At 41.3% G+C, this 13,531-nt stretch overlaps 1 protein-coding gene across 3 annotated transcripts; it reads left to right on the top strand.

Moving 5' to 3' along the window:
* The first annotated feature begins 732 nt into the window (after positions 1-732).
* LOC308401520 (protein FAM222B-like) lies at positions 733-10,976 on the top strand. Of its 3 annotated transcripts, none has more exons than XM_080889777.1 (4): positions 763-869; positions 1,442-1,495; positions 3,537-3,664; positions 5,695-10,976. In XM_080889777.1, the coding sequence occupies exons 3-4, from the start codon at positions 3,583-3,585 to the stop codon at positions 7,647-7,649; spliced, it is 2,037 nt and encodes a 678-aa protein (XP_080745903.1). In that variant the 5' UTR covers positions 763-869; positions 1,442-1,495; positions 3,537-3,582; the 3' UTR covers positions 7,650-10,976. The 3 variants fall into 3 exon arrangements, with proteins under 3 accessions (XP_080745902.1, XP_080745903.1, XP_080745904.1); XM_080889778.1 differs by having other exon boundaries at positions 778-869; positions 1,439-1,495; XM_080889776.1 differs by lacking the exon at positions 1,442-1,495 and having other exon boundaries at positions 733-869.
* Positions 10,977-13,531: the final 2,555 nt, after the last annotated feature.

The following is a 13,531-nucleotide window of genomic DNA, read 5'->3' as shown; positions in this document are numbered from 1 at the left end:
TAATTGTGCAGTAGTATTCTGTTTTTCATCAGTTTTATTTTCTATGTGATTTTTAATTGTATATTAGTAAATTCAGTTAAGTTTCTGTTATTTCCCCGGAGGGATCAGTTGGTTTGAGTTTTGATTAGTTTTAGTGTGAATTTAATTTTTTTTTCTTCAAAATATTTGTGGTGCCAGATACTATTATTTTAATAATGTGCTTATCTAAACCTCCTAAATCTTACAAATTCTTGTCACACAGTCATCCCAGTCAGGTTAACCGTCTGCATTAATGTCTCTTCGGTCTGCTTGTGCTGGAAAATTTGACAAACCACAAAACCATTTTTTATCTGTTTTTCATTTATTTATTTATTTTTTCGTTTGATTGAATTTTTAGTTCCGTTGGCCAAAATGTTTTTTTACACTAAGTGTTACTTTTTAGTTTAATTCACTATATAAAAAAAACTTGCTTTTTGTGGAAGTTTTTTTTCATGCCACCACTTCAGAAAATCCAAATCATGCCAGGTGATAAGTACGTGACCAACTGTTAACATTTGTCCCAAACTGCTGCTGCGTCCGCCTAAATATAAGGCTGACAGGAACACCCAAGCAGAATAACCAGATCTCTTAAAGTTTATATAATCTGTGATAAATTTATGATAAAATGACGCTCTTGGGCTTTAATAGCGTCTCATCTGTGGTGGATTAATGGACAGGCGTTCACCGTCGATGCCTTAAATGCAGAAAAGGGGTCCTGTCTGTTTGCGCATGTCCGACAGATGATGCTGCTTTAGCAGACAGCAGCACGAAGAGCTGACACGCTGATTACAATCCTTATCAACGTTATGTCGCCACAAAATGAAGTTTCCTTACTCAAAGATTCCTGAGGAGTAAGTATCGCTCTTTTTAACACAGGTCACGTCGGTGCTTTCCGTCAACGAGAAGCTAAAGTTTGCTAACCAGCTGGCCTGTTCACAATAAGCACAAAGAGGCTCCTTATTTACTGTGGTGCTTGACTTGTGGTAACCTTTTGAACGATTTAACATCAGTTTTCTGAAGGTGTCCGGTTCTGCTTGGGGTTCACATGGTGTTTGGCCACTGGAATCGTCCGGGGTGATTTATTGAAGGCTACAGGCGTTAGCTAGCTGTTTAAAACTGCAGCAGGTTGAGACTGGATTGTTAGACAGATGGCTAACGTTACCTAGCTGCAGACTGGCTGTCAGAAAGTTCACCTCTCCCGCTGTAAGACCACTCCAAGAAAGCGGTTCAGCCTTAGGAAGACAGCTTTAGCTGGTGTATGTTTGAAAGGTTGGGTACAGAGGGTAAAATAAGTGTGTGTGTGTTTTATATATATATATACAGCTAGGACTGAAGCGTCGATGTGTAGCCCAATGCATTTTAATTAAGATTAAGTAGAAAAGCCTGGTGTCTGGCATCTGATACAAACACCATTTCTCAGCAGGAGACTTCATCTGAAACCTCGGGGAAATTGTGCCAAAATAAACGCACCTTTGTGGTAAGGAAGGATGAGTGCTGATAATGTTTTATTGATTCCTGATTGTTTAAAAATTAGGGTTACACTGGCTTAGTAACTAACTGCTTTATATTTTGGGTCTGAACACTGTAGACAGACTTGTTTGTGTGTATAATCATAAATATGTCACTGAATAAAGTCAGTGAGCACACTAAAAGGCCTACAGTTTCTATGGATTGTATAGTTTATAACTGGTTTGTCTTTCCTATCCTGAATAACAAGTCAATCTTAACTTCCACTGTTCAGACGGTTAACTCGTGATGAATCATAAACTGCAAAATGGAGGATGATTCGGCATTTGTGCTTCTTAACAGATCCCTTCCTCTTCCCTCTCAGTGGAGGAGCTGAGAAAGGAATTCTGCTGCAGTTCTCAAAATCTTTATATTCTCAATTAATCTTAATTCCATTAAGATTCCATTAATCTATTTTCTTAATTGTTGTCTTATTTCAAATCTTAAAAAAACTCCTTTAAAATATATTTATTTGAGTTAACATGAAGTCAGAGGTTTCAGTGACACTTTAAACCACAGCATATATAACTATGCAATATTACAGAAAAGTCTGAAGACTGCCTTCCAATTCCTTTTTATGGAGTGAGGAAAATGGAACTAGGTGCAGCAATTTACTTAATATCCAGAAATAAAAAGAAATGCAATATGTAAGGCAAAATCACAGTTTGTATTTTATAACAAGCTTTAAAGTAAATATTTGGTTATGACCACCAGCCTGACTTCTTAGGTAGCTGTCTTGTAACTTGCCAGTCTTCAAGAATGGTTCTCCAGGCTTCTTGAAGAACATTCAAAGCCCTTCTTTGGATGTTTGCTGTCTGCTGTTTGGTTTTGAGATGATTCCACGCTGCTTCAGTGTTGATGTCCAGACTCTGACGAGGCCAGTCCATGACTGATGGTGTTCCACTGTCTGTGGTTTTGTTTTTTTAAATCAGGGTATGCGTTTACTACACAAAGCTGTGGACAGTCAGATGTTTGTGCCGCATGGTGTATCAAAATCTGATGGTACATTTCTATATTCATGAATCTATCAATTTTGAAAAGATCTCCACCAGCGTGACTGAATGCAGCTCCAAACCATGACAGAACCTCAATTATGATTTGTTGCCACTGATTTTCAGTGTGGTTTCTATGTAATTTGGCATCCCTCAGCCTTTTCTCCCCCTCCAAACATAAAAAACATTCTTATGAAAATGGTAAGGTACAAGAACTGAACAGAAAATGAGTGAAAAAGCCACCAATGTCCAAATAGAACCTTGAAAGACATTAAGAAAACTTGGAAAATTATTGCTCTGTGCCACACAAAAAACAAAGCCTAGATCTGTTGAAGAAAATTGTAAAGAAATGAGAGTTACTTCAAGGCTTTTGCACAGTTCTGAATATGAGGTGTGTCTGTGTGGACTCACAGCTTCCAGTTCTGAAAAGTGAAGCTAGCGTATTGCTGATATAATTGACAGTCAAGAAGGGGATATAACAGTGAGATGTTAAAGAATGGCTTGTATGAAATATGTTTGTATTACTGGAGAAGATGTAAGTAATTCTAAAAGGACAAAAGGAAGAAAAAATGGCATTGTGTTTGTTTTCCTTATTTAAAACAATTCTTTATGTCACTGGTTCTGTACCTCTGCATTATGATGAAATATTTAAAATAAAAGTTTTAGATTGTGTTGTAAGCATGGCTCTTTGCTTTTCCCCAATTTTTTTTTTTTTTTAATTTTCTGATTTGCTGCTAAAACATTTTGGCACATTCTTAGCTTGACACAGAAAGCTGGCTGGCTTACAGTCTGCCATCACTCTACAACTGTGCTGCTTTGTTCATCTCCATCTCAGCTCCTTGCTGCCTGCAGTGTGTACACAGTGAGCTTATACAGAGCCATGGTTTCTCTTTATTACAAGATGCCATTTGCAAAAGGTCAAACTGAACTGTGAAAATCAGTGATGCCAAAGTATTTTCACACCAATCTAAGTATGTGTGTGTCAACGGCTGACTTTGACCTGCTCTGTTTGTCCCCCAGTATGGTGAGGAAAAGGTGTCCCGTGCTGCATTAGTTGAAGAGTGACATGCTGGCCCGCCTGCCAGCATCAGTTAAGCCTACCATCAGACTACTTTCCCGCACGCAGATGAACACTGGACCTCCAAAATGTAAGTGCCGTCTTTTATCATGTTGTGGTGTTTCTTTTGACTTGTCATACTAGTCAAGCTGTTTTGTAAACACGACATCCACAATTTCCAAAGATTTAAATGACACTAAAGTTTAGTTGTATAAAATATCTAATCACTGAGGATCTGAAACTCGTAGTGGGATGACCTTCTAGAGCAATGCAGAAAATATGTAAAGGATAAAAATTACCAGTAAGTTTTAGACAACTGATTTTAAAAAGCAGTTGACTTGTGTCCATGCTTCCGGCTTTTAAAATGCAGTTAAATATTCAACATCTGTTCAGAACATTACCGTAAGTGAAGTGGATTTTGTTTGAGGCTAGTTTGGGTGCACAAATGATGGCAAATTATTGAAAACTTCTGAATTTATGTGGCATTTCCCACAGAATAAGATGGTGTTTGTGGCTATATTGCAGCAGGATGAGTATGGACAAAAACCAAAAACCTACTTTACTAAATAACCCAGTGAATGTTAGCATATTTACTTTGTGGCAGTTAATCTTAGTTAGTCTTTGTTTGTCACCTGGCTCTCTGGTTTACAAAAGATTCCAGAGCAGAACGTGCATAATCATAGCCAGCTACAGTCTGCTACTGTGTGCAAGGTGAAGTACTGTCTGATCAGTTTCGCAGCATTTGGCTTCATCTGAGCAAAGGGACCTGCCCTGTCTGACAAATGGTGAATAACTGACCGGACAGAACCTCAGCGCAAATGGATAATAAATGCAGAAAAACCAGAACAAGAAGCAACTGAAAGGTGGCTGCAACAACTTGAATGGGGATGTCCATGGGTTCTGGGGTCTGACTATTTTGGGTTTCTGATAATGGGGAGACTTGTATAGGGTGGTTGTTTTGTTTTTTGTTTTTTTGTTGTTGTTTTTTTAAGCCCAGTATTATTGAAATCTGGTCCACTTGGCAGCTTTAGAAAATATGAGTGCATAGATAACTGTGTAACTTCTGTGTATTTTTGTAAATGTTACAGTTTTGGCTATTAACAAAGACCCCCACCAAACACATTTTCAAAACTCTATACTATAGACCAGGGGTGGGTGAACTCCAGGCCTCAAGAGCTGGTGTCCTGCAGGTTTTAGATCTCACCCTGGGTCAACACACCTCAATCAAGTGATTAGCTCATTACCAGCCTCTGGAGAACTTCAAGACATGTTGAGGAGGTCATTTAGGCTACGTTCACACTGCAGGCGAAAGCGCATCAAATCTGATTTTTGTTTTTTGTTTTTTTTGACCCTATGCGACCCATATCCGATCATGGTATGACAGTGTGAACGGCACAAATCCGATCTGGGTCACTTTCGTATGTGGTACTGAATCCGATACATATCCGATGTTTTAGAAAGCGACTGCTGTTTGAACGGTCATGTCGCATTAAATCCGTCTTTTATGTCACCGACACAAGACAGACGGCAATTATCAGCTCCGGAGAAGCGCCCGAGAAGACATCGCGAACGAGCGCTTCCTGGCCATCCAGTGTAGATGTCAGTGAAACTGTTGGGAAGACATTGTTGGAGAAACGTGAACATATTATTTGTACTGTATAATCTGCAGATTCTGACAAATCTGCAACTATCCTTTGAAGCACCGCTCCTCTCTTAAACAGCAATAAGGATCATTATTAGGCTATTTACATTATTATGTAAATAACAAAATAACTTAAAGCAAAAATTGGGAAACGTAAAGTCCGAAGTCTTTATATTAACGGCCATCTGTCAAACAATACTGTTTGGTCTGGGTCTAAACAGAGCGCATCTAAAACCTGCAGGACACCGGCCCTTGAGGCCTGGAGTTCTCCACCCCTGCTGTAGACAGAAGATGTTTTAAAGTTTCCCCTAAGAGCCGGTCACCTTGTTTTTTACCGCCAGTTTGCATTGAAGAACTTGTATAACTGCAGGCTGACAGCATGTTTCTCTATAAAGTTTTGTGCTATGTGAAATCCCAGTTGGTGTTATTTTCTAAGAATGTGCTTTTTTTTTTTTTTCCTGATTTTGCACATCTTGCAGGGGAAACTACACAGAAAATGAGATCTGCCAGCTATCCAACCCCAGCAGAGTTGGATGCCTATGCTAAGAAAGTTGCCAACAACCCTTTGACCATCCAGATCTTCCCGAGCAGCGTCAAAGTACCTCAAAAGAAGCACATTCGTCGCACAGTCAACGGGCTTGACACATCCTTGTCCAACCAACGCCAGAGTCCCTACTCCTCTCAGGTCGGCACCAGTGGGGGCCTGCTGGCTGTCCTCTGTGCACCTGTCAAAAACTCAGACACTAGCCACACCCGACAACTACATAATTCAGTCATGAACCCTCACAGTGGGCCCTACACCACTGAAAGCACTTTAAACCATCCTCAGCCTGCTCCTCACCTACAGGGTCCGTCTCAGTCTGCACTCCAGAAGCAAAACTTGGTTCACCCTCAAGCACTACAGCAACAGCACCGTTTGACTCATCCAATGGCTTTGCAGCAGCCTCACCCACAAGCTTTACAGCAAAGGAATATGGCTCGTTCACAAGCTCTCCAGCAGCAACAGAGCTTGTCCCAGATTCAGGCGCCACAGCAGCAGAGATTGGCTCATCCACAGGGTATGCAGAGACAGCAGAGCCTCCCTCACACACAGACTGTGCAGCAGCAGCCACAGCAGGGCCAGTCATGTTCGTCAGTTGTACCACAGCAGCATCTTTCTCATCTGCAGTCACTAAAGCATCAGGTGGCTCCTCCACAAGCTTTACATTCACAGCAAGGAGTGACTCGGGATCTGCGCCACATATCTGATGGATCTCAGCTCCCGAGCATGCAGCACACCCAGGGGCTAGTTGGGTCGCAGGCCCTTCCCCAGGCTGTTGCTGCAGGCCCTCCTACCATGCCTAATTGCCCCCAGCAAGCCCGACTGGGACCTTATGGGCCGCAGAAGCTCCCTGACCCAGATGCCCCACCAAATATAACTGTATCTACCTCCACCATCCCACTGTCCATGGCAGCCAGCCTGCATCAGAACAGACCCGGTGACCTGAGCATCATTGTGCACCAAATCAACCAACTGTGTCAGGCTCGGGCCGGTATGGGCACCACCTCAGTCTGTGAGGGACAGATTGCAAACCCCAGCCCCATTAGCCGCAACCTGCTCATCAATGCCAGCTCAAGGGTGTCCTCTCACCACCCAGCTCTGGGCAATGTACCCAGCAGCCTCATGGTGGGACCACCAGACAAAGCTGCAGCCCAAGCTCCCAGCGTTTCTCTCAATTCACAGCAGAGTATAGCTGCTGCTAATAGTGTACCTGCTTTTCACACCAACCCTGAGAAGGTGGCGCAGCAGCAGCTTCAGCACCATTTACATCAGCAGAAACAACAGCAGCAGCAGCAACATTTTCAGCAGCTTCAGCAGCTGCAGCAGCAGCGCTCCTGGGCTCAGCATCAGTTAGCCCACATGCAGCAGCCTCCTGAGGGGGCCAATCCTTGCAAGAATCCAAGGATGGAACCTCCAGCTGAGTGTGCTTTCCCCTCCAGAAACCTCTCCTACAGCCACAAGCTACCAAACAGTGCACAGAGCTTTCCCCTAAATCATCCTGCAGAAAAACCGCAACCCTCATCCCCTGTTAAATGCCCAGCAAGTTCTATGCCTTACGTTAATGGCCACTACATGAAGCCACCGTGGAGCAGCGTTCAAGCAACAGCAGGAAACAATGGCCCTCAAGACCTCTCAGTGGCTTTCCAGGGAGGGCAGGCTGCTGCTTCCAGAGACAGAATCCCAGGGGCAAAGTATAGGCCAGGGAAGGAGGGTCCTAATGACCAGTCAGAGCTGATGCAGAATGTGGATTTCTTAGGTGGGGATTTTCAGATGCCCAGCTTTCAGGAGCAGAATGTGGATGCAATGGGGAATATACACAGGTCCGCCAGGAGCCAAGTTCAGGAACCTGGCAGCAGCGGAGCAGTCCATGCTCATCGCCCAGGCTACTGTTAAATGTGCGTTGATGCCCATGTGGCGTGTACTGAATTTTGTTTTTGTTCTGGTCTACAGCTGCTTTCAGCTTCTGTATTTTACTCTTTAAAACCTTCAAAGTGAGCAGTTAAATTGCATTGCTTCAGAGCTTGATTTGGAGACCCACCAGGTGTGATGTTTCAAAGTATTCCTCAGGTCTTAAGCCATGTCGTACTTGTTGCAGATGAAGGGTTTTTGAGATCGTTGTCGACTGTTTTATCTCTGGCACAGATGTGCTGCTGTTTGTTCATATATCTATGGTGTTCAGAAATGTTAATTTGCAGCTGAGACTATGCTTGCCTTATGATTGTCACAGTGCTTTTCATAGGTTGACATGGAACAACTCAACTTTTATTAGCATGTGTGGCCTTAGAACTGCCCAGAGGCAAGATAGAATAGGATGTCTTTTGTGTAATGTTTTTATTTGCAATTATTTATCTTCCTAACAGCTTTGATCCATTTGAATGGGGGTTACTTGTATATGCAATTATTAGGACTGTTGACAGTGCTCAATCCCATAGCTGCAGTGTACATTTGTAAAGGGGTCTGGGTGTTAGCCAGAGCTTCCCTATCAGGAATACTAACATGGCTTCTGAACGATATTGTTGGTGGTCCAGGTGATTTTTGACATTGCTCTTGGTGGGATGTTTTTTTTGTTTGTTTGTTTTTTTTTAAGGAAGAAAAAAAAAAACCCTGCCAGAACTAGCAAAATCGGTAACCTTCTCCATTTCTGAGATTCTTGTTGTGTGGGAGTTCTTTTTAAATGTTTCTTTTTTGTTGTTGTTTTTGCATTTCTGTACATTGTCTTACTTGAATCATAGAATTTGCTTTTAAATGTCATGCTTAACATTTGGAACAGGGGCAGAAAGTCTCATTAGCTCCCCACATGTTAATCTTTAGGCAATGTGAAACAGAATGGGTCCCATTACTTTAAACTGAGCGTGTCTGTATGTGAAAGGTAAACTGATCATGTGCATGCATGCAAGTACGTCAGCTCATGCTACCGGGGAAAATGTCATTTCCCTTGAGCACAGGTTGTCACCATTTTACTACTGTAATGCAAGTGAATTGATGTGGCGTGGATGTTTCCTTTTCTGTGGGGCTTGTGGTCAGTTGTTCATCTACTTGTCACCGGCCTTACCACGTGTCGTATTTCTGTGACCTACAGAGAAAGAACTAAGAACATGTAATGCAGGTCATGTTGTACTAGATGTACCATAGTTGATGTTGTCTGGGCTTGTGTTGCTGTATTAACCTCAAGCCTTCTGGAAAAAGCCTTAAATGACACACTAGTTATAGTCTACTTTAACAGTTTCTTTGCCAGGATCACAACTTGTATGGCTGTGAGGAAGGTTGTTTGTTTGTTTGTTTTTTCCTTGTTGTTGTTGTTGTTGTTGTTTTTTGCCCCTGAACTTTGGTTTCCCTGTTTAAAGCTAATGTTGGATTATTTGGGAGGTGTTAACATGGACAGGCAGTAGGAATGGATGATATTGCCTTAAGGTAATAATGCTACTCATCCCAGATTATAAAGCCCTCATCCTTCTGTCTGAAATGTTGCCTATCTAAGGATTTAGGATAGTGGAGAAAAAAATGACTTGATAGCAGATTTAATAGGTATTTAGCCCAGGGATGTAGCAGTTATTTTAAGGTATTTGAACTGTTTTTAGTTGTTACATGTAATATCCTCATAGTTTAATTTATTTTTTGGACCACTGCATCCTGAAGCCATAGGTATTTTCACATTAGGTGCCATAGGTGACATATTGATGCAGGCAATAGGTTTGCATCATTGCTTTAATGTCTTTCACAACAGCAGTTCTTTTTTTCCTAACTGGATTGTTCTCAGAACATCGTACAGATTAAAAGGGAGAAAGAATTGCAAGATAAATCTTCAAAGAGACAATTCTCTTACAAGCTGTAGCTTTTCTGGAGTTCAGTCTTTGTACTTAATGGCAGTTTTTTTTTTTTTTTTAATTACTTTTTAGTTTAGGTTTTTAGTTTGTTTTTTTTTGTTTTTTCTGGCTCTCAGTTTTGATGTGCCTGCCCCCTGAAGCTGCTATTAAATTAAATCTTGACACACACGTATGATCTGTGTGTGTGTGTGTGTGTGTGTGTCTGTGTGTCTGTGGTGATGATATGGGCTGTATCAGTGAAACAAGTTCCTATTTATTTGATGGGTGAAAGTTGTCACCAGTCAAATGCAGGTATGTTTGGCTGTTTGTATGTCTTACGAGCCAAATTTTAAAGAAGATTATGTATTAATGAATTAAAACTGACCAGTATTCAAGGTGGCAGAGTGAAGTCTGACCCACTGTGGCCTAAAGACCTTCCAAGCCTGTTTGAGTTTCTTTAACATTAAGTTGACTGGGTGAAAACACTAAAGGATTAGACAGACCCGCCCTGTTAATGTTGAACTGCCTCGTTACAGCCCACCACAGTCAGGTTCTGCAGTTTCATATGAAGTGCCTCCACTGGGTGTAGTATGGAGAAGTGTGTGTGTGTGTGAGTGAGACTGAGTGCTTGCGTGTATGTTAAGCTTGGGTACTTGCACACAGGTGTGCATGCTGACAGAGGTGCACAAAGTTGATCTCTGATGGGGGGGACCAAGCTGCTTAGTATAACTACTGATACTGTGTCGTGGACTGAAGTCCTGGAGTGTGCCACGATTCCCAAACACTGTCAGGATGTGTGAACTGTTTGCTGCTGACTCACTGACCAAAGTGACCAGAAGTCCCTCTCTAACCACTCTGGCTGAAAGCCTGTAAAAGCTTGTTAATGAGCAGCAACCTGGTGACCTAACAAAAAGCTGCTGGGGTTCAATAAAGTCGTGTGAAGTAAACGTACCGATGTGAAATGCGCATTTATTTAGAAAGAGGAAAAAAAAAAACAAAACAAAAACTAAATGACTTTAAAAAAAAAAAAAGAAAAAAAAATCTAGAGTGAGTCGTTCCTTTCTGCAGAGTGCACCTCAAATGTTCTGGCTTTACCCAGAAATCTGGAAATGCATTAAAATACAGAAATATTGTACAAGAACCGCATCAAGAATCACATCTACTTAAGGATGTTGTAGCTCAGCTTTTAAGTTGATTCAGATGGCAATATTTACTGGGGCGCAGACATAACAACTCTCTCTAGATTTTGACTGATTTATATAATTGTCTTTGGTTATCAAAGACATGTTGTGAACAGTGGTGGAGGGGGGGCTTACTTTCTCTACTTTGAAAATGTGATATTCCACTTTTGCCTAACCTTCAGGAAAAAATGTCTTGCACAAACATTCCCCTAACCAAAATAAAGTTTTCAAACACAGCTATTGACTGACTTTTTTTGTGAGCAACATGTTTCAAGGGTTTAAAGCTAATAAAACTGCATATATGGAATTTCACTTGAATCTGAATTCAGTTTAAGTAGAAAGATATTTGTATGAATATTGAATGGACAACATTCTCCTTTAGGTTTTTCAGGTAGAGCAGAATTTATGGTTCCATCTATTACAGCAAGTCGTCCAGCTTCCAAAGCAGCCAGACCATCATACTACCACCAGGTCTGATTGTTTGTTTCACCTTGGAACTTTCCCATAGGCGCTGTTTTTGCTTGGTTTCTTTATTGTTGTTGAATCATGAACACTGATCTTAACTGACAAGTGAAGCCAGCAGTTCTTTAGATCATTGGTGGGGAACTCCAGGTCTCAAGGGCCGGTGTCCTAGAGGTTTTAGATGCATCCTTGATCCAACACAGCTGATTTAAAAGGTTAAATGACCTCCTCAACATGTCTTCCGAGGCCTGGTAATGAACGAGTCATTTGATTCAGTTGTGTTGACCCAGGGTGATATCTAAAACCTGCAGGACAGACATAACTGTCTCTAGTAGTGATGTGCGATACCACTGATTTCCTTTCCGATCCGATACCAAGTAAAATTCAGGGTGGTATCGACGATACTGATCCGATACCAACACTTTGTACAAAAACATATTTTATTTATTGTATCTCAAATTATAGCATAATGATTACAGGTCATCAGATTACTTGTTCTTATCACCTAATAATGCAGAATTCATCATATAGAAATAAAAAACCTGAAGTTGTGTGCTACTTGAACACCTTGCCTGCCTGCAGCACTAAAGGACTCCGTGAGAGATGTCTGTCTCGCCCTAGCAGCACCTGTCCCTGTCCACTCCTCCTCTTCCAACCCCTCTTCAGTTCGCCTCAACATACGCTCGTCGTATTCTGTGATGGTTTACTCTGAGGTGTTTGACAAATTTGTGGTGTTGCCACAACACCTCACTTTCTTGCCACATGTATCACAAACCACGTTTGTGGATGTAAAATACGTCCACACATGACTCCAGCCATTATTGTGAGTGCGCACACCAAGGGGCCGTGACACATTTATACAGCCGTATTTCGCTCATGACTATGAAAGGCGGAAGAGGAAGTAGTTCCTTCCAGTCTAGACAATCCGAATGAAATAGGTTCTTCCCTCTGTGTTCCTGTTAATGATAAACTACAAATTTACCCTAAATTACTAAACTATCGATATTTTAATGTGAGAATCGATTCTAGAACATAAATGATTGGTATCGAAGGAATCGATATATCCACACATCACTACTCTCTAGATTTTGACTGATTTAAATAATTGTCTTTGGTTATCAAAGACATGTTGTGAACAGTGGTGGAGGGGGGCTTACTTTCTCTACTTTGAAAATGTGATATTCCACTTTTGCCTACTTGAGGCCTGAATTCCCCCACCCCTACTTTAGATGTTCTTCAGTCGGGGGTAAAAATAAAAAAGAGAAGTTAGGAAAAGGCACATTCTTTCTCTCGGCACTGTAAAAGATGTCATCAGTTTTACCAATTTGACTGTTGCTAAACTGGCAACATACTTAGATAAGAGGGCTAAGTTATAAGCTAATGCTAGCCAATTTGTTTAGATAACTGCATGCATAAACTATCGATGCAACGCACAGATACCTGCTGACTAGTGCTGAGTAACATAATAAAATTCCCGAATTTCATTCACCAAACCTGAAGCACAGACTTCTTGGACAATCAGTTTCATGCCAGATAATTATTTTTAAATATTCTATAAGACACAGACCAACAAAAAAAACAAACAAAGAATACGAGTTCAATAACTCCAGTCAGCAAAGTTATTGCCTAGCCTGCAGCTTTGGACTAAAGCTAACTGTGTCAGCACACTCGTCAATCAAAGCAGCCACACCATAACTTGAGCATCCGGATTGATGGGTTATTAGAAAAAAAACTTCCTCTGCCTGTTGTTAAGTAGGAAACAGTGCATAAAGACGAACACTTTCTGTGCCATCTTTAAACCTGCTTTTCATTGCTGTTAAGTTGAACATTTTAACCTCAGTTTGTGGGTGGATTGCCCAACTTGTGGAAATAGCTTTGAGTTGACATTGGAGGAATTGCAGTTTTAGGCACTTCATGATGACTTCTTCCTTCAGTTAGAACAGTTGGAAGAAAATAGTTCAATTTAGTTTTATTTTATTTATATCACGCTGAATTGCAAAAGCATTCACCTGAAGATGTTTTACATTGTATGAAGGAGACACTGCAATAATACAGAGAAAACCACCAATCAAACAAGGAAGCACTTGGCAACAGTGGGAAAGAAAAACTCCCCTTTAACAGGTAGAAAACTCCAACAGAACCAGGCCTGGAAGGGGCAGCCATCTGCTATCTGAACTACAGAAACGGGCACAAATTGAAACTTCAGTCCAGGAATCTCCTGTCCTCAGCTTAACCATAATATAAATAATATAAACTTGAAGACCAAGATACACGACCAACAAAGGATCACACAGCGGTCTTTTCCTGTTTCACATGTTAGGCTATGCAA

This window comes from Rhamphochromis sp. 'chilingali', assembly GCF_963969265.1.
Source record: "Rhamphochromis sp. 'chilingali' genome assembly, chromosome: 8".
Lineage (NCBI taxonomy): Eukaryota > Metazoa > Chordata > Actinopteri > Cichliformes > Cichlidae > Rhamphochromis > Rhamphochromis sp. 'chilingali'.
This window is presented reverse-complemented; position numbering and strand designations above follow the sequence as displayed.